Source organism: Sminthopsis crassicaudata, chromosome 3, assembly GCF_048593235.1.
Source record: "Sminthopsis crassicaudata isolate SCR6 chromosome 3, ASM4859323v1, whole genome shotgun sequence".
Lineage (NCBI taxonomy): Eukaryota > Metazoa > Chordata > Mammalia > Dasyuromorphia > Dasyuridae > Sminthopsis > Sminthopsis crassicaudata.
In genome coordinates this window covers 254,326,542-254,352,994 of record NC_133619.1, presented here as the reverse complement: position 1 = coordinate 254,352,994, position 26,453 = coordinate 254,326,542, and the positions used below count along the sequence as shown (strand labels likewise).

Sequence of the window (26,453 nt, the reverse complement as noted above, 5' to 3'; positions counted from 1 at the left end):
GTGTCATGGCTGGTGCCTTTATCTATTTTAGTAATGAACCTAAACATCCAGGGGACCAAGATGAATTAGGCTCAGCACATTCTACTACTTAACAAAATTCATAACCATTCTAAGGAAATTGGCCTAACAATAAACACAGAAAACCTCAAATATAAGAAAAATATTCAGATTACATATGGCATACAGGAGCTTACTGAGTGAATTTAACAGTATACCTATCTTAAATGGAATGGCATTGATTATATATAGTGTGTTGAGCAGAAATGAAAAAAGAAGGATAGATTAATCTGAGAAAATGTTTAGCATTTTCAGTAATCTTAAATTGCTTCCTAACCCCAAAATCCATCTTTTTAAACATCATGTCTACAAACCATGACATACCATGCTCTCAGAATCAGACTATCTAAATTAGAAAGAATCCAAAAGTCACTTCACTATACCCATTATTATGAAGATGAATGATATCTACAATGTCCTCAACAAATAATCATTCAGTCTCATGTAATGGAATGGGGGAGATAGGAGTATGGTATGTAACAGCACTCCTTCCTATGGTAAGCCATTTTGAACAGTTTTAATTGTTAGGAAGCTTTTCTTCATATTTAACTTATATTTGCCTTTATAATATTCACCTATGAATGGATATAATTTCTTCCACTGGGGTCACTAATCTAATGCCTCTTCCACATGAGGTTTTTACATATCTGATGAAAGCTATCATGTTTCCCCAAGTCTTCTCTGGGGTGAATATTTCCAATTTTGTCATTGTTCTGACTGCCTTCTTCTGAATACCCTCCAGCTCATCAATGTTTTTCCTACAATCTGGCAGCCCAAATAGAACATAATATTGCAGATATAGTCTCACCAAGGTAAGGTAGAGCAAAAGGATCACCTTCTTAGTCCTGGCCACTATGCCTTTCTTAATTTGGCCTGATGTTCCATTACCTATTTTGTCTACCATATCAAGTGTTTACTCATAACAAGTTTGCATTCAGGTCTTTTTCAGACCCAAAAGCAAAAAAGAGATGCATGTTGGGTATAGAGAGGCAGCAAACATTTTTACCAATAATGATTGTACACAAGAATTGGAATAAAACATAACATCTAGAAAATGTATGATCAGAGAGGTAGATTAGTCATGTGATAAAGGCAAAGGTTAAGAAATATACAGTTAAGGACACTACAAGTGACCACATAATATTAAAAGAACAACAACAAAAAAAGGTCTCCATTGTTCTGGAGAAGAATTTTTGGAAGTCTATAAATGAAAATTTCAAAAGATAATATGGTACAGATATATTATAATCTGTAACATTAAAAAAAATACCCAGATTGATGGAATAATAGCTCCACTTAAGACTATGAAAGCTAGTTTTGGGCATAATGGGGGAAGCAGAATTAGAAACCCTAAAAATTTTTAAAGAGAAGTTCCCAGAACCAACATATCTTGTACATAAACCCTATTCACACAGCTATTACCTTAGTGCAAACCCTTATCATCCTCTCCAGAACTACTGCAACAGACTTCAAGCTGGTCTCCCAGTCTCAAATCTTTCAACACTTCAGTTTATCTTCTATTCAACTGCTAAGTTGTTTTTCTACAATGTAGGTGTGACTATGTTAACTTCTCTGATCAAGGAGATCTAGGGGGCTCCCTATTACCCTCATGATCAAAATGCAAAATCCTGTTTGGCACATACACAACCTGGCCCCTTTTAATTTTTCCAGTATTCTTATTACTTTTTCTTCCTCCTTCCCCATCTCCCATGAATGCAAAATCATCTTCCTTTCCACTTTACCCACCTCCCCACCTACCCTCCCAGACACTGATCTGACTACACATCTATTTGCTGTTCTTCCCACAATACATTACATATCTCATCTTGGGACATTTGCACTGAGTGAATCCCATGGGAGAAAAGTTCTATTCCCTCCCCTGCAACCCTAATATTCCCTAGCTTCCCAGGGACTCAGCTCAAAATGTCTCCTAAAATGGTTCTGCCAGCTGCTATTAATTTCCCTCTTACCTTCTATCTACACTTTATATACCAGGTATTTACCTATTACTGCTTTTCCATTCAGAATGTGAATTCTTTGGGAACAGGAACTATTCTCTAGCCTAGATTTTTACTCCCTACATGTAATAATTCCTTGGTGCCTCAATGATAGAATAAAAACTCTTCAGTCTACTATTTAAGACCCTCCCTTTAGTAGGGTCCCATCTATTTTTGCAATTTAATTCCATTTTGTTCCCCTCCATGTACTTTTTTTCCCAATCAAATTTTCATGCCAGGTATTCTACCTTCACATCTGAACTGTACATCTTTACCTTACAGAATTCTTCAAAGTCACTACTCATGCAAAGCCTTTTCTATCGCCCACAACTCTCTTCAGGTATTAATACTTTCTCTCTCTTGAAAATATTTTGAATTTTATATTTGCTTATTTTTCAGAATTAAATCTGTCCTTTCCTGCTTCCCACACTCTTAGAATATAAATTCACCCAAGAACTATTTCATTTTTTATTTTGTATCCTAGTATAATCTCTATTCTAATGCCTAGTATAATGCTTAGCACACAGTAGGTGCTTTATCTATGGTGACTTAAACCTTATTAATGAATCCCTAGGTTGAAGTTTGGAGAGAAAACTGGTATAGAATGATTAGAATTTAAATTAGCAATAATTCACAGAAACTCATACTGAACTCAATCCTCTGCTGAGGATAGGGCAGTTATGTAACTCAACAAACATTAAGAGAGTAAATATGTTCTCAGGGAAAAGCTCCTGGGTCTTCTTATGTGGTTCTAAACTATTCAAAACCAAATAATTACCTGTTATTCTGAAATGTAAACAAAGGACAAAAATGAACATGAGAGAGAAATTGAAGAAGACTCAATACAAAATTACCTACTAGTACTGAGACCTGGACGCAGGAAGATCTAAGTTCAAATCCAGCCTCAGAAACTTATAAGATATGTGGCTCTGGGTAATTCACTTAACTTCTTAACTCAGTTTCCTCAAATGAAAAATGAGAATCTACCTCCCATGGTTGTTGTGAGGATCAATTAAAACACTTAGCATGATGTCTGGCATACAAATATTTATTACCATGATATAATATGTGTACATGCTCACAAAATAAAAACACATTAAGAATTTAACCTGCAAAAGCATAAAATAAAAACACTGTTTTATGGTCATCCAGTACATATAACATTCAAGGAAAGTAATGAAATAATAACGAAAAATGTTTATATCTGATATCATTCTGGCAAAAAGGTATATTTTAAATAAGGAAGTATTTTCTAAGAAACAAGATCATAGGGCTTGACCATTTATCAATTAGGGAATAGCAATTCATATAAATTTGAATCAATTTCCTATAAAAAAATTTTTTTAATACTTTACTGAAGAAACTTGGTACAAAGATTTTTTTTTCACTCCGCTTCCATTCTAATTTTGGTTATGTTGGATTTTTTTGTGCCAAAACTTTTAACTTTTATTTAATAAAAACTGGGAAAAAATTGAAAAATGAATTTAAAATGATATCATGTAATGTTCAGAGACATCATTAAATTTATAAAAATCAGTAAAATTCCTTTATGTTTATAGAGGATAGAGACTATACAAACAAAAATATCTCATGTCTAGTGATTTCATACCTTCAGTGGAAAAGCAGATTCCTTCTCCCATTTGGCAACTCTTCTGGATTCAAATGGACCAAACTGTGTTCGTTTGACCAACTGAGTTATTGCAAATACTCCTTCAGTTCCATCTCCTAATTGTTTGATCTCTAAGTTAGAAGGAAGAGATGATCTAAAAATGAAACAAAACAGAAACATGGACCCCAGATGGCACTTAATTCAATGAAATTTTTGACTGAAAATCAAAAAGCTTATCTTAAAACTGAAATTTCTCTTAGTTATTTTGTAGTCATTATTGGTTCTTAATTTGTCATTCCCATAGTTCTTTGTAATCATTAGTTACTTTATAGTCTTTCTTTGTAATCATTAGTTAATAATGTAATCATTAGTTAATAATGAACTCCAAATAAATGTTAAATAAGAGCTTAAATGATAATTACCATTATTTTTACATCTTGATTAATATATTCTGGTGTAGATGTCAGCATTCTAAATAAATTTTACCAAAAAGAATTTGGGGGGGGGGGGCTTAACAATGCACCTGAGTGTACAATCTATATGACTGATCTGTCAGGACATAGTATAAAAGATGCTAAGAAAGTAATTATGTGACTAGAAAGGATGTTCAAATGTTAGAGAAAAGGATAATTGATGGACAGTACAGTTGTTTTATTAGTCATGCAAGTCAAGAAATTATAAAAAGTGCAGAATAGTGCACAAATCCCTTAGCCCTTGTAAGCAATATATAAGAAAACATTAAGTGAGAAGATGGCTGCGTAAGATAGGAAACTGGGCTGGCTCACCCAAACCCCTTTTTTCCCCCTCTAACCCCAATAACTTAAAATGACTCCTCAAAGTGAATTTTAGAATGGCAGAAATAATTGATAAGATCAGGCAGTTATAGAGCCTAAGAAAACTTGGAAAGTTGTGACTTTCTGGGGTGGTAGTCTGGCCAGAATGAAGTACAGATGCCAAGTAAATTTTCTAGAACTTTCACCCTATGCACAGTATAAAGGTCTAGCAGCTGATCAGGGAAAGACTTGGCTGGCAGGGGAGGGGAGGAGGAAGAGAACAGGGCTCTGCTGGCTCTAGATGCAAGCTCTAGGCATTGAGCAGAATCAGTCCTAAGCCGTGGCTGCAAGAGGAGGAATGAGCATGCACAGGGGAGTACAGTGCAAAAGTAGGGGCCGTGCTGGCTGTCTTCACTCTCAGAAGAGCAGAGTCTCTGATTTCAGTTCCAGGGCAGAGGGGTGAACTAACACTTACAAACAGAGGGGAATACAGGGGGCAAGAGCTTTTAATGTGACAACAGTACTGGGTGCCCTGATAACAGCTCACTCACAGACCAAGGCATGAGCTAGAAAAGCAGTAATCACCCCTGACCTTAAATCACAGAATACTAGAAAAAACAAAAGTCAAAGATTCCCAGATAAAGCTCAGAATACAACAGCACCAAAAAGCCTAAAGCAAAGATAATATCCCCCATATCCCAGAAGCAGAGCCTAACCCTAATATAAGGATTATAATATAACTAATATAAACTAAGAATGTAGTAATAAATAGGATAAATTATATATAATTTATAGATAAATTATATTTAATAACATAAACATAATATATAATTATATTATACAAATAATATGTCATAATATAACTATATTACATTATATATATGTATATATAAATATATTATATATTATAATATACATAAACTAAGAAATAGGCCATTGAAAAAATAAATAGAAGAGTAAAAAACCTGACTACAGACAAACTACTATGATGATAAAGATCAGTTTCAAACTTAGAAGACAATGAAACAAAGTACCTGTAAAGAATCAGAGAAATATGTAAATATTTACAAGTCCCAAAGAATTCTTGAGTTTAAAAAGGACTTTAAAAATCAAATATAAGACGTTGAGGAAAAATTGGGGAAAAAATAGTAAAGTAAGAAAAATCAAGAAAATTATAAATTTATATTTTTTATATTTATATTTATTAGAAAAAGATCCAAAAAACTTAGAATGGGGAAAGGGGAAGCTAATGACTTCATAATACATCAAGAAATAATAAAATCAGGGCAGTTAGGTGGCGCAGTGGATAGAGCCCCAGCCTTGAATTCAGGAGGACCTGAGTTCAAATCTGGTCTCAGACACTTAACACTTCCTAGCTGTGTGACCCTGGCAAGTCACTTAATCCCAGCCTCAGGGAAAAAAAAAAAAAGAAAAAAAGAAAATATCTGGTCTAAGTTAAGGTTGTAATTTGCACTCACAGAATACTATATACCAAAATTAACAGATTTCAATGATCTGAATTCATTACCACTATATCATTATTAGCACTATGTTATATGTTGTTATCTAACCAGTCATGTCACTGATATCCTGGTACTTTTGTGAAATTTTAAAGGAGGAAAAAAACTGGCATAAATAAAATCAGCTCACTGTAGAAAAATTGAATTATATCTTTCCTTATCATGGCAAAAAACTGTTCAAGTCATACTATGATGAAAATAATTTATGCCTTTTAGAAATTTTGAGCAAAATTATATCTCTAATTGCTCTGTTTAAAACTTGTATATAACTGATTCTTTCTTTTTGGAAAACATAAGTCTTTGCTATCTCACTACAGTTGTTACATTGACAAAACTAGGAAAACAGGAAAAAGAGATTTTAAAACTATTTATGCATATATGTATTGTATACATGTAATGTAAACACACATACATAAAATAAATAACTCACTGAAGTGCCTCACCTTGCCCTGCTCAATACAAAAGAGTCTTTTACCATCACCACTGGGCCCAATTCTGGACATTCTGAATCATGATACTGACCACAGTCTTCACACCCTGCAAACAGACAAATAGATCTCTTCAAAAGCAGCATTCATGGTTACCTATAATTCAACTAGACTGCCAGAAAATCTTAATTAATGCTATAACAAACTTGTTACCTCAGTGAATGAGTATTCAGATCACCAAAATAAACAAAACATATGACTCATTTGATCAAGTAAAATATATCTTACATATTCTACTCTATAAATATAAAACATTCTCTAAAGAATTACCTATAAATCATTTGTAGTCATTTCTTTGAAAAATTAAAATTTATTCCAAAGGGAGGAAAGGAAACACACAAAAAAGTCTGCAATTGAACCAGAGGATCGCTGTGCACTTGAACAACAATACTGTATGGAGATGTATTCTGATGGAAGTGGATATCTTCAACATAAAGAAGATCCAACTCACTTCCAGCTGAACAATGAAGAACAGAGACAACTCCACCCAGAAAAGAAACACTGGGAAGTGAATGTAAAATATTAGCACTACTGTCTATCTACCCAGATTACTTATACCTTTGGAAACCGATACTTAACGTGCAACAAGAAAATTGGACTTGCACACATATATTGTATCTAGGTTGTGCTGTGGCACATGTAAGATGTATGGGATTGCCTGTCATCTAGGGGATGGGAGTGGAGGGAGGGAGGGAAGAATTTGGAAAGATGAATACAAGGGATAATGTTATAAGGGAATTGCTCATGCATATATACTGTCAAAAAAAATTTATAATTATAAAATTAATTTTAAAAAAAGCCTGCAATTTCAATTCCTTAGTTATAAATGTAAAATATTTTTTGTTTCTGGTGTCACATCAGTGTCTATAAGTACAAAATTCTATTTACAGGAAGATTGTAAAAAGTCTGTTATGCTAAAACTATTATTATACAATTTTCCTCATTTAGCATGTGAAACTATTTAAAGCTATTATAGGTTTCTTGTAGCTTTCCTCACTCCCTAAAAAAACCTACCTGTATTTTCAGAAAATACTTTTTCATATTAAAAAAAAATCTCTCATAGTTTTACATGATCAAAAGTGCATTGCAATATTATTTTGTTTTTGAAAATAATTTTTCCAATTACATGCAAAAAATAATCTTTTTTTTTTTTTTAATTTTGAAATCCTAATTCTTTCCCTCCCTTACCCATTCTTTGAGAAGGGAAGCAATTTGATATAGGTTATTAGTCACATTGTGAAAAAAAAATACAGACCTCCCCCCCCCCAAAAAAAAAAAAAAAAAAAAAAAAAAAAAAAACAAGAAAAATATTTTCAAATAAGTAAAAAAGAAAGTAGGCTTCAATCTGAATTTAGATTCATCAGTTCTTTCTCTGGAGGATAGCATTTTTCATCATACCTTTGGAAATGCCTTGGATCATTGTACTATTAAGAGTAGCCAAGTCCTTCACAATTGATCATTGTACAATGTTGTTGTCACTGTGTACAATGTTCTGGTTCTATTCACTTCACTTTGTATCAGTTCATTTAAGCCTTCCCAGATTTTTCTGAAAGCATCCTGCTTGTCATTTCTTATAGCAAAATAATACTCCATTACAATCATACCACAACTTGTTTAGCCATTCCCCAATTGATAGGCATCCACTCAATTTCCAATTCTTTACCAATATAAAAAGAGCATTTATAAATATTTTTATACACATAAATTCTTTTCCTCTTAAAAAAAACAAAAACAAAAAAACTCTCTTTGATATAGACCTAGTGCTACTATTGCACCATCAAAGGGTATGCAGTTTTATAGCCTTTTGGACATAGTTTGAAATTGCTCCCCAGAATGGTTGGATCCGTTTATAACTCCAACAATGCATCAGAGCATAACAATTTCCCTATATCCCGTCCAATATTTATCATTTTCCTTTTCTGTCATATTAGCCCATCTGATAGATGTGTTATCTCAGAGTTGTTTCAATTTTCATTTCTCTAATCAGTAGTGATTAAAAGCATTTTTTTCAAGACTATAGCTTTGATTTCATCTGAAAACTGCTTGTTCATATCTTTTGACCATTGGGTCAAAAAAATTTTTAGAATGACCTGTATGTTTATAAATTGTTATAAACTTATAGAGTTCTCTCTATATTTGAGACATTTCACTACTCTTTCATATGAGAACACTCACAAATAAACATGGTTTCATCACTGCCATCTTCAGCCATTTCTGAAACCTGTCAAAACAAAAAAAAAAGGAGGAATCAATTAATACCAATGAAAATGACATTTTGAAGGGATCTTTGGATAGCTTGTGGAAATTAGGGTGCTTTAAAGTTTGTAAACAACTTCTTAGGAAAAACAGAAAACAGAATAATTCTGTAACTTTTTTTAGACTAACAATATAGGTACCCCAACCATTTAATCTAATAATAATTCACAACTGCTACTGAAGAAATATAATAAAATATAATTTATAATTATAATTAATTATGTGTAATGTAGATTGTATATAATAATAATAAACTACAGCAAAGACAGAAAAAGAGGAAATTTAAAAATTATTTTTCTTGAAACTATTTCTTTTTCTCGGATAAGTGACACCTGAAATCCAGTCTAAATGGTTATTTTGACCCTAAAATTTTGTCCTTCACAAATGTTCAAAGTATTAGTCACCAGTTCTTCTCTCCTGTCCTTGAGGTAGGAGTCCCGTCCTTTCTACTCACTCTGATAACAAATCCTACCATTTGCAAAGTAAATATTTCTCTAGAAGTCGCCCCCTCCCTTTTCTTTGAAAGATTTACTTTTTCTATCTATGCTTCTTCAGTGAAAGGTATCACTTATCTATCCTAAGTTATCAGAAAATTGATTGTTTACCTTAAGTGGTGTGAAATGTTATAAAAACCAAATCTTAGCATGTTAATATATTTCTTTGCTTTTAGTTTAGCATCCTCTTTGAACCAGTCATTCATTAGACTTCCCCTTTGTGAAGAAAATTCTCCAACATACTTTGCAAATATTATTTTCTGAACAACCCTAGAAGGTGTTATGATTATTAGCATTTTTGTAGATGAGACAGGAAGAAGTTGAATGTTGAGTCCTTCTTGCCTCCAAAACTGATATAGCATTTGATTTTGTCCACACTCAACTCCTTTCCTAATAAACAACGCTTTTAAATATCACATGATTACTTTAAATAATTTATTCATTTACCTATTCTGTCTGTTGTTCAGTCACATTCGACTTTTTGTGATCTCACTTGGGGTTTTCTTGGCAAAGGTGCTGGTGTGGTTTGCCATTTCCTTCTTCAGCTCATTTTATAGATGAAGAAACCTAAGTAAAAAGGGTTAAATGACTAATCCAAGGTTACAATGCTAGGATCTGAGGCCAGATTTGAATTCAGGAAGATAAATCTTTCTGATTCTAGATCTGGCACTCTATCCACTATATTACCTAGCTGCCCCTATTTATTTTATAGGCATTTATTATATCTCCCTATCTCTGCCCCATCAAGTGAGTAATTAAAAATTTTTAAAACAAATATGGACAAATTACCTCAAAAATTTTTTTCACCTTGACTACGTCTAAAAATGTATAGCTTCAATCATTCCTTGAAAGATGGTTTGAGATTTTTTTAAATTATAATTTTCAGATGAAAGAATTCTTAGATATCGCCTCTTAACCATTTTTCTACTTTATTAGATTTTAATTATATTCTTGTGTTTTCTTGTTTTTTCAACCTTTTGATTTTAAGATTTCTTGCTGTCTCAGTAAGGTTTTTCCTGTTTTGCCTTTTTAAGAATGGTCTAAATTCAGTGAGGTTTTCTACCATTTGTTCCAAGGTCTCAATTCTCCCTGACATGTTCTTCCTAGCTATTGAATTGCTTCATTTCTTTCAGGCACTCTTATAATCCTCATGATTATTATATATCCTCATTATAGGATTCTTTGAATTGTGTGAGCCAGGACTTGGACTTGTGGGGATTATTCTCTTTCTCAGTCCCTAGACTTCTTGCAGTCTAAGTTATTTCCTCATAGTAGTAGATATTTTCATTGGCTTGCTCAAAGCTGAGGGACTTGCATTTTAAGAGGGCTCTGCTCCTTTAGTCCTTAATGGTACCGACTGGCCCTGCCTGGATCTGAATACAATGACCAAATTTCAGTTCTTTCTTCTGTATGAACTGTTTGGCCTTGTTTCTTGCTGCGATCAGACTTAGATTGCTTAGATGTAAAGTTGGATTACTGTTGGATGTTGTTCAGGGACTCATCTTGACTATAGTAAGGGCTTGGAGGAGCTGAGGCTGAGGCTTTTTTCTCTAGTTGCTCCAAGGATTCCTCTGGGTCACCCTCACAATGGGTCTAACCCAGGCCCCTGGCAAGAATCTTCTCCTATCTCTTGCCACTGTTCTTTCTATAGTGTTCTAGGCTACAACTGAGTTGTGCTCTGCTTGGGGCTACCTATTGCTAAACTCTCTGACATTCTCCTGGTTGAGCTCTTACTAAAGGGCATATCCAGCATTATACTCTACTTGGGGTCCTTCTATTCTACAGCTGCTGGGCTCAGGAGCTACACTACTTCTAAGTTCCCTTGTCACAGGTTCCATGGCAGTCCCTATGTGTTAAACTCTGCTTGGGACTTTTAGCCTTCTGCTATTAAAGTCTAGGGATACTCCTAAACTGGGTCCCAGTATGGGGCCTTAGGGTTATCTCAAGCCTTGGGGCCCTTCTCCCATACTGAACTTTTCTTGGAATCCATCTTCAGTTGCCCATAATTGTTTTGCTCTACAAAAGTACCCTAGCTTATCTACTTCAGAGTTCTCCAGGATCGTAGTGCTCTTTCTGTGTATGAATGGGTTGACTAATATAATCTAAAAGTAATTTGTCACTATTTCTTTTTTAACTGGTGTATTTTTAATCTTTATTGGAGTGTTTGCAGGAAATCTGGGTTCCTATATTTCCCAATACACCACCATTTTCCCATAATTCTCCCATTTTATCTTTTTACAACCTTGAGATCATTTCATTATTAATGTTTAATTTGAATTTTGTTTCTTAATCATTTTTAAAAACTGCAAACTTTGAGTAGAAAGTTTTATTAATCCATAAAAACAGAAATTTTTTTTTTTTACCATAATTGAATTGCATCACAATATCACAAAAATGATTCCAAGTCATATGTGGATTCAAATTTTGGATTTGCTACTTATTTGGTAAGTGGCCAAATCACTTAATTTCTCTGGATCTTCTTTTTCTCATTTGTAAAATAAAGATTTTAATTCAGAAATGAGGTTTATGACCTTTAGTGTCATGGTTTACTTCCTCCCTCCCAGTAGTCTATGGATTTAAGTCCACAGACTTGGGGAGAGGAAAAATGCCATTCCATGTAAAGAAGATTCATGCTCAGAGATGTGCTTGATGAGAAGGCCTCTGAGAGCTTGTAACATTTTGTGATTTTTTTTAATCCATTCTATATAGGACATGCTTTCTACAATCAAAAATACCTTTGGGAAGTGTACACATATACATACACAATGGTTTTATCTCTATGGTTGCATTTATTACAGTTTTATGTGATCGTGATATATTAATGTAATATAGTGAATATAGAGGTTTAATTTTGCTCTATCAAAATTATAAGTAATATATATAATATGAAAATTAAAACAAAAACAACAAAAAAAGCTGGATCCTCAAAAAAACCCTCATTTGATTCATCCTTCCGTGCTATTTTACCAAATTTCTCCTCTCTTTATTGCTAGTCTCTTTAAGGTCATCTGCCATTTTCCTTTTATCTCGTGTTAACCAATTTGATAAATGTGAGCTGATATCATTTGGTCATGAACTCTTCCTCTATTGAGATATCTGAAAGATAATTTCTATCTGCCTTACTAATTTGCTTATGATTTTATCCTTTACACATAAATCAAGAACCTATTTGGTGCTTATATGTTTAATATGTTGGTTTATAACTAGACTTGCCAGACTGCTTTCCAGTTTCTTGGACAATTTTTATCAAGTAATGAATTCTTGCTTCAACAGCTGGGAACCTCAGGTTCATAATATACTTTGATACGATGTTCATTTTCTTCAGTATAATATGTACATAATATATTTCACTGACCAACTTTTCTATTTCCTATTTTTTCCTATTTTCTATTTCCTAACCAGTATGAATTATAGTTTTATAATGTATTTTGAGATCTAGTTTTGAAAGGTCCCCTTCCAACTATTTGTATTGATATCCTTGACCTTCTGTTCCTCCATATTAATTTGTCATTCTTTTTACAAGTTCTATAAAGCAATTCTTTGACTGTCTGATTGGTATAATACTGAAGAAGTAATTTAGTATTTTCATTTTAATCATATTGACTTGGTTTACCAATGAACAATTTATTTCTGTTATTTATTTCAATCTGTATTTTTGTAAAGAGTTTTGTAATTATGCTCAGATAGCTCCTATGTGTTGGAGATAGACTCCCAAATATTTGATAATATCAATACTTAAATTGAATCTCTAATTTCTAACCTTTCCTGCAAAGGGGAGGGTGGGCGGGGATTCACAGAAATGTTAATGTTTTCTATGGTTTTATTTTATGTTTTGCAGCTGTGCTGATTTTACCTAACTCATTAGGGTTCCCTAGGGAAGTCATCCTATCAAATGCAAAAAATAATAGTTTTGATACTGCTTTGACTAATGAGATTCATTTAATTTTTTTGTTGTCTTGATAAAGCTAACATATAGACTATAATAATGAATAAAAATGGTCATCACGGAGTTCCTTTCCTCTAATCTTATTGGAAAGGATCCTAGCTTATCCCAATTAAAAGAATACTTGTTCTTGGTTTTAGATAGATATAACTTATCATTTTAATGAAAGCTGCTTATTCCACTGCTTGCTGTTCCTTTGAACAGAAATAAGTGTTGTATTTTGTGAAAAGTCTTTTCTTCATGCATTGAAATACTAATCTGACTTTTTATTGTTACTGAAAGGTTTATACCTTTTCTTTTTTTCCCCTGAAACATTTGGAATGAAGTGTCTTGCCCAGGGTCACACAGCTAGGTTAGTGTTAGGTGTCTGAGACCAGATTTGAACTCTGGTCTTTCAGACTTCAAGGCTGGTGCTTTATCCACTGCGCCACCTAGTTTATGCTTTTTCTAATATTGAATGACCCTGCACTTCTAGTATAAATCCAGTTTGGTTATAGGACATTACCTTTGTGAGATATTGCTGTAAGCTCTCTGCTAATACTTAAATATTTGTATAATTACTGATTAGGAAATTGGTCATTAGTTTTCTTTATTTTGACACTACTTGCTTTAGGTATCAATAATATATCTATGTCATAGAAGGAATTTGGAAGGATGCTTTCTTCACCCTATTTTAATTTTTTAATAATATTTTATTTTCCCTCAATTATATGTAAAAATAATCTTAACATTTGATTTTTTTTAACGGTTAGAGTTCCAAATTCTCTTTCCCTTCCTTCCCTCCCACCTTCCTGAGACAGTAAACAATCTAATTTAAATTATACATATGCAATCATATAAAAGTCTCATAATAATCAATTTGTGCAAGAAAACATGAAGAAAAGTAGTTAAAAAATAGTAAATATTAATAAAAAATAGTATAAAAATAGTATGTTTCGATCTGTATTCAGATACCATCAGTTCTTTCTCTGGAGCTAGAGAAGATTTTTCATCATAAAGCTTTTGGGATTGTCTTGCTGAGAATACCTAAGTCATTCACAGTTCATCATATAAAGTTGTTATCACTATGTACAATAACACACTGTGTACAATGTTCTCCTGGTTCTGTTCACTTCTTTTTGTTTCAGTTCATCTAAGTCTTCCTAGGGTTTTTGGGTTGTTGGTTTGTTTTTTTTTTTTTTTAAAGCATCCTGCTTGTTATTTCTTATAGCACAATAATATTCCATTACAATCATATACCATTACTTGTTCAGTCATTCCTCAATTGGTGGGTATCTTCTCAATTTCCAATTATTAGCCACCAAATGAGATGCTATAAATATCTTTGTACAAATAGATTCTTTTCCCTTTAAAAAACAAAAACCAAAAAACTCTTTGGTAAAAATACTACTGATAGTATTACTTTTTTTTTTTTTTTTTTTTTTGAGGCTGGGGTTAAGTGACTTGCCCAGGGTCACACAGCTAGAAAGTGTTAAGTGTCTGAGACCAGATTTGAACTGGGGTCCTCCTGAATTCAAGGCTGGTGCTCTATCCACTGCGCCACCTAGCTGCCCCCAACTGATAGTATTACTGAATCAAGAGATTTGCACAGTTTCCACCATCAGTTCACAACTCCATCAACCGGTTATCCAGTTATCAAATATCTTTTTTTTTTTTTTTTTGTCATATTAGCCATTCTGATAGGTGTCAGGAAGAATCACATGAGTTCTTTCTCTAAGTAATTTAGAACATTTTCATATGAGTATAGGTAATTTTGATTTCTTCATCTGAAAACTACCTTTTGACAATATATCAACTAGAGAATGAATGGCATGCTTATAATTTTGACTCAATTCTCTTATCTATTTGAGAAAAAAGGCTTTAGCAAAAAAAGTCACTATAATTTTTTTTTCTCCTATTATTCTGCTTTCCTTCTAATTTTGGTTATACTAGTTGTATGTACACAAAATCTTATATATTTTATATAATCAAAATTATCCATTTTTCATCTCATATTGCTCTCTAAATCTTGTTTGGGTCTAAATTATTTGGATTTATCAAATACTAGGTTATTATGGTCATTTAGTTCTGTTTGATGAATACTGAATATACTTCATTGACCCACTACTCTATTTCTTAATCTGTACCAGATTGTTTTGATAATTATTGCTTTGTAATACAGTCTTAAATCTTTGGGGGTTTTTTCATTGATTTCCTTGATATTCTTGACCTTTTGTTCTTCCAGATGAATTCTGATATTTTTCTAGCTCTACAAAATATTTTTTTTTTTGTTAGTTAAATTGGTATAGCACTGAATAAATAGACTGATTTAGGTATAATTGTCATTTTAATTATGTTGGTTCAGCTTACCCATAAACAATTAATATTTTTCTAATTGTTTGAATTTGTAACTGGGATAAAAATAAATAGTATTTTAAAACATTTTGTAAAATTCACTTATGAATGCATCTGGTTCTGGGAATTTTTTCTTAGGAAGCTCATTTATGGCTTGTACAATTTTGTAATATTAGATTATTTAATTTATTTCATTTACTCTAAATGAGTGATTCATATTTTTTAATAAATATTTGTCCATTTTTACTTAGATTGCTAGATTTTTTTTAGCATATAATTAGGCAAAATCGTTCCTAATAATTGTTTGAATTCCTCCTCATTGGTGGTGAATTCACTCTTTTCATTGATACTGGTAATTTGGTTTTCTTCCTTTTTCAAAAAATCTAATTAATCAAGAATTTGTCTACTTTATTCTTTTCCTCCATTAAATTAGCTCCTAGATTTAATTATTCAATGTTCTTCTCACTTCCAATTTTATTAGTCTCTCCTTTAATTTTCAGAAATTCTTATTTCCAAGCAGGAATTTTTGATTTGTTATTTTTTAGTTATTTTTTATTCTAATCTTACTGTATAAATGACAGAAAAACCATCTAGCCACAGATTTAATGTTTTTCATTAAGTTTTCTACTGTAGTTCCTGATCACATGCAGCACTATATAGGATATAACTGGCAGTGGCCCTGACAAAGTGAATTTCAGACCTCCAGATCTTTGAGTAATGGAGTTGTACCCAGTGCTTAGCAAAAGCTTGACTTTTCAGGGGATTCTGTGCTAATAATGGTGGCACTTGTCCAGAGCTGGTACATCCCTTTGAGATTAGGGATTCCTAAAAAGTACCAGTGAGAGAATTCTTCTATGTCCTCCTCTCCTGCAAACAAATGGATGGAGACACATTAGTTCTCCAAACCAATACACATGGTGGTGAGGTCTATTTCCTACCCAGTCCCACCTTTTCTGGTTCTTTTTTACTTGTTTTCTTCTTTTTTTTGCTGTGAAATGGGAGGGATGAAAACTTAACCTTTATTATATTGATTTAAGCATTTAGACAGATAAATTTCCCCCTAAATATTGCTTTGGCTGTATCCGATAAATTTTGGTATACTAATTCATTGTGGTCATTCTCTTTAATGAAATTATTGCTTCTATGAATTTGTTCTTTGATCTATTTGGTCTTTAAGATTAGATTATTTAGACTCCAAGTAATTTTAATGTTTTCATGATGTTTTTAATTGTAATTTTTATTGAATTATGATTCATCATGATTTATGATTAAGTGTATCCTGTTATTATTATTTGTGCTTTTTTTGGTATATGTTTCCACGCCCTTGTGTAGGTGCCATGTACTGCTGAGAAAAAGGTATATTTCTATTTCCATTCACTTTCTCTAGAAGTCTATCATATTTAACTTTTCTAAAGTTCTGTTCATCTCTTTAACTACTTGCTTGTCCAATTTTTGGTTAGATTTATATAGTTCTGAGAAGGGAAGATTGAGGTATCTCACTATAGTTTTACTGTCTATTTTCTTCTATAACTTAACTTTTCCCTTAAGAATTTGGATGCTAATAATTCCAATAGACTTGTGATGTAAAGCGCCATTCACATATAGAGATATCGATGGAGACCAAATATAGATCAAATCATAATATTTTCATCTTTTTTGTTGTTGCCATTTGGTTGGTTGGTTGTTGTTTTTTCCTTTTGCTCTGATTTTTCTTGTGAAGCAAGACAAATATGGAAATATGTTTAGAAGAATTACACATGTTTAACCTATATTAGACAACTTCTTGTAGTGAGGCGGGAAGAAAAATTGGAATATAAGATTTTGCAAAGATCAATGTTTAAAAAACTATCTTTGCATACATTTTGAAAGATAAAATACTATTTAAAAAACAGAGGAAAAAAGAATTTAGATGCTATATCACTTGGTGACTTTATGTTTAGAATTGATTACTTCATTGTCTGGTACGTCTAGAAAAATTAAGTTTCCCTATCAATTAACTTTATTTTTCCTTTTCATTTGTTTGAGATCTATCGAATCTATCTGCTTTTTTTAATAGTTGAATTCATCCCATTCCCATTCACAGTAATGATTTCTATATATTTCTTTCCATCCTATCTCTTCACCTTTTACATGACCCTCCTCAAAAACGTTTTGCTTCTTCCACCACCTCCCCAAACTCTACCTTCCCTTCTATCATCTTTCCCCAAATTTCATTTATCTCCCTCCATTCCTACTTCCCTGTAGGTTTAGATAAATTTCTTTACCCAACATTATTCCCGCTTTAAAGTAATTCCAATAAGAATTTCAGCACTGCCCAGCAAGCCCTAGCTTCCTTTCCATTGTAGAAATTCTTTCACAACTCTCTTATGTGAGATAATTTTTTCCAGTTCCTTTGCTCCTTCTCCCAATGCATGCCTCTTTCTCACCCTTTAATTTAGCTTTTTAAAGAAAATCATCCCATCTTAAATCAACTCACCTCTATCTATGTACACTCTCCCCCCCTCCCACTTTGAGGCTGGGGTTAAGTGACTTGCCCAGGTCACACAGCTAGGAAGTGTTAAGTGTCTGAGACCAGATTTGAACTCGGGTCCTCCTGAATTCAGGTCTGGTGCTCTATCCACTGCACCACCTAGCTGCCCCCACATACACTTTTTCTAACTGCCCTAATAACGAAAAACATTTTTGGAAACACATTGTCATTTTTCCATGTATTTACATGTAGGAATGTAAATAGTTCAACCTTAGTAAATTCCTTATAATTTATCTTTTCTTATTTACCTTTTTTTAAACTTTTCTTAAATCTTATATTTGAAAGTCAACTCTTTTATTCATGGTTAGTTTTTTTCATTCAGAGTTTGAAAGTAATTGATTTCATTAAAATATTCATTTTTTTCCTTTGAAGAATTATACTCTTTTTTTTTTGGGTAGATGATACTTTAATGTAGATGATACTCCTTTGTCCTCTGGAATATCTAAGGTCTTCTGAGCTTTGATGTTGAAGTTACTAAAGCTTGTGTTATCATGACTAATTCTCCATAATAATTGAATTATTTCTTTCAGGCCGACTATCATTTTTTCTTTTGACCTGAGAGTGGGAATTTGGTCATAATATTCCTGAAAGTTTTTATTTGGAGCTCTCTTTTTAGGAAATTAGCAATGAATTCTTTCAGTTTCTATTTTACTCTCTTGTTCTAGAATACTAAGGTAGTTTTATTTGATAGTTTCTTGAAATACAATGTCTAAACTTTTTTTTTTTTACTCATGTTTTCAGGTAGTCCACTAATTCTTAACTCATCTCTCCTAGATCTATTTTCCAGGTCAGGGCTATCCTACCCCTCAAGATTTGAAAGTTCAGGTTTTTTCTATTTTTTCATTTTTCTTTTTTTTTTTAATTTTGCCTTATTGTTTCTTGATGTCACATGGAGTCACTAGCTTTCACTTGCCTAATCATACTTTAAGGAATTATTTTCCTAAGTGAGACTTTGTACTTCTTTTTCCAACTGACCAATTTGATTTTTTAGAATTCTTTTCTTCAGCAAATTGTTGTACTTCTCATTTCATTTAGCCAATTTCTGCTTTTAAGTTCTCATCAGTAGATTTTCAGTAGAAAATTGATTCTCTTCCCATGATTTTCTTGCATCACTCTCAATTCTTTTACACTTTTTCCTCTGTCACTCCAATTTGATTTTTAAAGTACTTCTCCAGCTCTTTTAGAGATTCTTTTTAAGCCTGTGGCTAATTTGCATTTTTCTTTGAAGCGCTGTATTCACATCCTTTAATTTCATTGTCTTCTGGGTTTATGTGAATCTTCCCTATCACTAAAGTAACACTGTATGGTTAGGTTCTTTTTTGGTGTTTGCTCATTTTTTCCTCCAGCTTTTTTTTCTTGACTTTTAATTTTATGTTAAAGTTCAGCTTTGGTCACAAAGTTGAAGGGATATTATCCCAACTTTCAGTTTTTCTTGCTGCTATTTTCAAAGCTAGTTCTTCTGGAGGTCCACATGCTGTCAATTCTCCCAAGACAGTATGACCTTCTAAAGAGAGGTATAGTCACTGATCTCTTGGCTTGTACTCTGGTTGTGAGCAAATGCAAGCATACTTTTTCTGCCCTGGAACTGTCCTGCAAACACAAGCTCTAGAGTGCTATCATTCTTCACCCTGAGACTGTAACCCAGATCTGAGTATGGCTTACTGTAACAGTCTTACATCCAATGCCATCAAAGGGACTCCTATAACCTCCTTCTGACCAGTTGTTTGACCTACATAACATCTGTATGCTGAGTGCTCTGAAAACCACTATCACCAATGGATGTGTTCCAATACCTGATGCTGACTTGCCAAAGTATGGCATTTGTTGCACTGTGCTCTATTCTCACTCCAATGAGACAGATCTTTCTAAATTGTCTTGGGCTGGAAAATTGTTTCATCCTAATCTGTTGCTGTTTCTGCCTCTCCAGAATTCATTCTAAGGAATTGTTTTAAAGCTTGTCTTTACTCTACCATCTTGGCTCCATCTTCTACATTGTCTTATTGTCATTATGTTTAATTAAATTGTTGGTGATTTCTGTACTTTGTTCTTTAAGCCACTCATTTTTTAACATGAAGTTATTTAATTCCCAACTAATTTTTACTTGTTGCTTCAAAGATCCTTTGCTGAATGTATTTTTAGTGCCCTGTGATTATTAAAAGATGCACCTAATGTTTTATCTGCATTTATTTGTGAAATTTTTGTGCCTTAATGCACAGCCAATTTTTTGAAGATTCAATTCACATCTGAGAAACAGCTATATTCTTTTCTATTCCCATTCAAAATAAAAAAAATTATTAATTTCCTTAATTTCTTCCTGATTTTATGAATAGTTTAGCTAATTTGAAAGATAAGAGGTTTCTAACTAATAGTTTTACTTTGTTTCCTCCTGTAGCACCTTTTAACTTTTTTCTTTAAGAATTTGAATGCTATACCATTTCCTACATATGTTCCATAATGATTTCAATTCATTTTCTGTGGTATCTTTCAGCAAAATTAGGTTACATGTTTTTCTTTTAGTTAAACCAATATTTGTTTTTAATTAATTTATCTGATTGCTACTCCTACTCTTCCTTTTTTAGTTCAACAGAAGCATAACAAATTCTGCTCTAGCTCCTTATGTTAACTCTGTGTATATCTTGATATTTCAAAAGTGTTTCTCCTAAACAACAAAAGATTGGATTCTGGTTTCTAATCCCTTTTAGTATCCTTTTCCCTTTGAATGGCTAATTTCATTCAATTAACATTCAAATGTGTTTGTTATTTCTCTCCACCCTGTTTTCTTATACTTCTTTTTTATCCTTTTTCTCTCCTTTGTTTTGCTTCTGATCTCAGCCTCCTATCATTTACTCTCCTAATTTTCCCTAAGATTCTTAGTGATAATAAAGTTCTGAGGGGGTATTCTTTCCCTATATAAGAAAGCAAAGAGTTTAACCTTGCTTAACAGGTTATAACTTTTCACTGATGTTTTCTCTTTTTATACTCTTGATGTCTGTGTTTGAATTTCAAATTTTTTATTCAGCTCTGATCTTTTCAACAAGAATGCTTGAAAATTTTCTATTTCATTAAAATCTTTATTTTTTTCCTTCTTGAAGCTTATACTTGATCTTTTTAGATAGATTATTCTTGGGTATAATTCTAGATATTTACTTTGGAGAATATCATCTTCTAAGTTCTTCATTCCTTTAAAGTATTGGCTCTTATATCTTGTGGGGATACTAGTTGTGGCTCCTTATTATTTAGTTTCTTGCTGCTTACATCATTTTCCCCTTGACCTGTGAGTTCTCCGATTTGCCTACCATATTCCTGGGAGTTTCTTTCAGATGACCAGTGAATTCTTTTGACTTTCACTTTGCCTTCTGGTTCTAAGATATCTGGGTAATTTTCCTTTATCATTCCTTGAAATATGATGTTTAGGATTTTTGTTCATGGATTTCTTGTAATTCAATGATTCTTAGATTATCTTTCTTCAATTTTTTCTAAAATATTTTTTTCCCCTAAGAAATATTTCTCATATTCCATTTTTTAATCTTTTCAGTTGATTTTATTATATTATGATGTCTAATGAAGTCATTAGCTTCAATTTGGTAAATACCAATTTTTAAGGAGACATTTTCTTCAATAAGTACCTTCTTTACAAAGCTGGTAATCCTCCTTTCCTAATTCTCTTGCATAGCTCTTATTTCCCCATTTCTTCTCTCCATTGCTCTTGTTTTTTTGTTTTTTTTTTTTTAATTTAAACTATTTAATCTCTTTTTTTAAGCTCTTCTATGATTTTTTTTTGGTTGAGTTTATATCCAATCTACACTTTTCTTTTAGGATTTGCTTGTAAATGTTTTCAAAATCATTGTCTTCTCTGAGCTTCCCTATCATCATAGTAGTTCTTTATAGTTGAATTCAACCATTTTCTCCTTCCAGCCTACTCTTCTATTTTGGACTTCACCTTTGAGGCTCTGCTCATTTCTAAGGAGCATATCAGGCATGAGTTTCTGTCTTTTTATGTCCTTCTCCTTTTACAATTCATTCTAGGGGATTTTAAGTTTTTGATGCTTCTACATTAGTGTGTTCTGGAGAGAGAGATTTGTTCACTGCCCTCCTGGTATAAACTCCACAAATTCCTGAAACAGATTTGGAAATATTGGATTGTATGTGGCTAATTTTCAAGTAGACAGCTATGGTTCAATTTCTATTAATTTAAGAGTAATAACTGAGACCTCTGAGAAGTTCAGTAGGTTCATAGTGAATTAAATACTTCATTCTCCTTTAGTCTTGGTTCCTTGCTGTGATTATTCCACTGCAGACTCATGACTAAAGATTAGAATCAAAACCTTCTTCTGCTCTTGAACTCAGAGCCACTATTCTGTGGTAAACCTCCTTGTTAGCTCATTTTTGAATCCACAGACCTCTCTACCTCCTAAACTGCCCTATCCTGAAAAAATGACTCCCTGTGACTTTTTCTTGGCTTTCCCAATCAAAATCCAGTCTGGTGTAGCTTTTTTAGATGACTGTGGTAGAATTATGTTGAGTTTGATTTTTACTCCATTACCTTGACTCTGACTTCATTTTTTAAAAGAATATTAGCCTTTTCTCAATCTTTGTGCTTCTTAACTTGTCACTAGCTTTTGACACTCAATAACACTCTTCTGAGTAAGACTGTCTTCTCTATAATTTTCCTGACATTACTTTCTCCTGATTTGCTCCTTATATCTCTGACTGTTCCTTTTCAATTTCCTTTGCTGGATCTTCAATTAGGTCATCCTCATTAGCCATGGATCTATCCTAGAATTTCTTTTTTTTGATCTCAAATTGATTTTTTTTTTAATTAAAGCTTTTTATTTTTCAAAATATATGCAAGGATAATTCTTCGACATTAGCCTTTGCAAAATCTATCCTGAAATTTCTTTTCTTCCCCATCTTCTATTTTGCTTGATGATCTTATTATCTCTCATGGATTCAATTATCATTTCTATTCTCCAGTCTACTTATCTATCTTTCAGAGCTTTACTGACCTCAAACCCTACCATTTTCAATTGGCTTTTGGACTTCTCAAATTCTGTCTTACAGACATCCTAAATCAATGTACCCCAAACTAAACTATATATATATATATATATATATATTTCCCCCCATTAACTGTAGAAGAAAGCTGGCAGAGTCAAGAGGCTGAGTTAAATTCCTCTCCATCACAATAGACATATTCTGATGAAGCACTCATAGAAAATAGCATGATGTTTACAACATAATCTAACAAAACATGAACAACTTCTAGATGTTTTCAAAGTCTAATTTGCTTGCATTTCCAAACCAACATGAAAAAAGGGGAGCGAAAGGAATCTAACTTAAAAGAAGAAATGGCTTTGCTCATCACAATCCAGCAATCAAGACACACTGTTTCTTACAAAAGCCACCTCTCTTACTATTATCTTCAATTTAACCTGTATATAGAAGTTTGTACTTAGCTACATTCAAGTTGTCTTCCCAAATTTGGCTGTGAGTTCCTTGAGTTAGGGACTGCTTTTTGGGTTTCTTTTTATCTTGAGTACTTAATACAGTGTCTGGTACACAGCAGGAGCTTAATGAATATTTACTGTTGAACTGAAACCATAAATGCCACCAACACCAATATCCAACTGAGACCAAAAAATGTCTGAATGTAATTTGGCAAATGAAAACTTATTAAGTATAATGATTGCATGTCAAATCCACAAGAGCTCTATTATTATGCATTCTGTTATTGAAGTAATGATATGTCACAATGATTCTGAAATTCAAGAGCTGAGAATATGAATTATCATTCTCCACTAATAGGAAGCCATTTACTAGCTAATTTTAATTTCCCCTCCCAAAAAAAGCAATATTGTAACTGAGCAATACTGAAGTTTAAAAAAATTAAAACTTTCATATTCTTTTAAGTTCATAGAATGAATTTTTAAAAAGATAATTTTTTTTCTCAGTTAAAGAAATGACTAAAGCATTTCTGCAGACTTATTAACTCAGAAATGCTTACAAATCTGATATTACAATGTGGCTCTCCAAGCATTATGGATAGAATACTCACCTTCTTTCCTAAATAAAGTTCTAAATTCACTCAGTCCATCTACATACAATATGCAGGGAAAAAATGAATGCTTTTGAAAACAGAAGAATATGCAATTTATTGGTTGCAGAACTGCCATTACTTCAAAATGAAACAAAACTGGCAATGATTACTAACCAGAGAGGCTAGCCTTTTAAGAGGCTAGGACAAGCTAAATTTAATTAGGATAAATGTATAGTACTTAAAAAAAAAAAAAAATCCATATCACAAGTATTAGAATTCAGGAACCACAGCTCTTTTTGTAGTGGCCAGAAACTGGAAAATGGTTCATCATCAATTGGAGAATGGTTGAGTAAATTATGGTATATGAATGCTATGGAATATTATTGCTCTCTAAGAAATGAACAGCAGGATGAATACAGAGAGGCCTGGAGAGACATGAACTGATGCTGAGTGAAATGAGCAGAACCAGAAGATCACTATTCACTTCAACAACAATACTGTATGAAGATGTATTCTGATGGAAGTGAAAATCTTCAACATAAAGAAGATCCAACTCACTTCCAATCAATGATGGACAGAAACAACTACACCCAGAGAAGGAACATTGGGAATTGAATGTAAACTGTTAGCACTACTATCTTTCTACTCAGGTTACTTATGCCTTCGGAATCCAATTCTTACCGTGCAACAAGAAAATTACACATATATTGTATCTAGGTTATACTGTAACACATTTAATATGTATGGGATTGCCTGTCATTTAGGGGAGGGAGTAGAGGGAGGGAGGGGAAAATTTGGAAAAATGAATACAAGGGATAATGTTAAAAAAAAATTACTCATGCATATGTACTGTCAAAAAAATTATAATTATAAAATTTAAAAAAAAAGAATTCAGGAGCCACTATCTATTAGGCTTTGGTGAAATGCAAGCTCAGTATAAGTCAACAGTATGATATCGCAGGCACAATTAAATCAATCTTTTTGTTGTTGTTCAGTCATTTCAGTGGTGTCCAATTGTTTACAACCCCATTTGGGTTTTCTTAGCAAAGACATCTGAATTCAGGAAGATGAATCTTGCTGACTCCAGGCCTGGTACTCTATTCTCTGCACCATCTAGCTATTCCAAGTCTTAGTTGGCAATAAATAAGAATGCAATATCTAGAATGATAGGGATAAATGGCCAGTTCCACTCACAAAATCACAGAAACTAAGTATTTTTAGAAAGTTAGCTAGATAAATGGTCAAAAATTATGAACAGATAATTTTCAGCTAAAGAAATTGAAACTATTTCTAGTTATATGAAAAGGTGCTCCAAATCACTATTGATTAGAGAAATGCAAATTAAGACAATTCTGAAATATTACTATACACCTCTCAGATTGGCTAAAATAATAGGAAAAGATAATGCCAAATGTTGGAGAGGATGTGGGAAAACAGTGACACTTATACATTGTTGGTGGAACTGTGAACAGATTCAGCCATTCTGGAGAGCAATATGGAACTATGCTAAAAAGTTAACAAACTGTATATACTCTTTGACCCAGCAGTGTTTCTAATGGGCTAATATCGCAAAGAGATCTTAAAGGAGGGAAAGGGACCCACATATGCAAAAATGTTTGTGGTAGTCTTTTTTGTAGTGGCTAGAAACTGGAAACTGAATGGATGCCCATCAGTTGGAGAATGGCTGAATGAATTGTGGTATATGAATGTTATGGAACATTCTTGTTCTATAAGAAACAACCATCAGGATGACTTCAGAGAGGCCTGGAGAGACTTACATGAACTGATGCTGAGTGAAATGAGCAGAAGCAGGAAAACATACATGGCATCAAGACCATATGATGATCAAGTCTGATGGACGTGGCTCTCTTCAACAATGAGAACATTCAAACCAGTTCCACTTGTTCAGTGATGAAGAAAGCCATCTACACCCAGAGAGAGGACCATGGGAACTGAGTATGGACTACAATATAGCATTTTCATGCTTTCTGTTGATGTTTGCTTGCATTTTGTTTTCCTTCTAAGGTTTTTTTTTCTTTCTAGATCCAATTTTTCTTGTGCAACAAGATAAATGTATAAATATATATACATATGTTGTATTCAACATATATTTTTAACATATATTGGACTACTTGCCACCTAGGGGAGGGGATAGGAGGTAAGGAGGGAAAAATTTGGAACAGAAAGTTTTGTAAGGGTCAATGTTGAAAAATGCATATGTTTTGTAAATAAAAAGCTTTAGTTTAAAAAAAGTTATCTAGATTAATTAGTATATGAAATAATAGTTACTATAGTACATAGTCATGAAGTGGCTATTCAGCCTCTATTTGAAGACCTCCAAGGAGGGTAAATCCACCAACTCCTGAAGTATTTTCTATTTTTAGATATCTCTTATTTTTGGAAGTTTATCCTGCC

The 26,453-nt window shown here is 32.8% G+C and overlaps 1 protein-coding gene across 3 annotated transcripts in view; it reads right to left on the bottom strand.

The window, feature by feature from the left end:
* Positions 1–26,453, bottom strand: part of PRDM15 (PR/SET domain 15) — a 169,907-nt gene that overhangs the window by 122,337 nt on the left and 21,117 nt on the right. For 2 of the 3 annotated variants that reach the window (XM_074300478.1, XM_074300476.1), the window contains exons 2-5: positions 9,642–9,761; positions 8,620–8,665; positions 6,400–6,493; positions 3,664–3,817 (exon numbers count right to left, since the gene is read on the bottom strand). In XM_074300478.1, the coding sequence (XP_074156579.1) occupies positions 3,664–3,817; positions 6,400–6,493; positions 8,620–8,656 (285 nt within the window). In that variant the 5' untranslated portion in view covers positions 8,657–8,665; positions 9,642–9,761. The remainder of the gene's footprint in view (positions 1–3,663; positions 3,818–6,399; positions 6,494–8,619; positions 8,666–9,641; positions 9,762–26,453) is intronic. The other variant, XM_074300477.1, reaches the window with a different exon arrangement.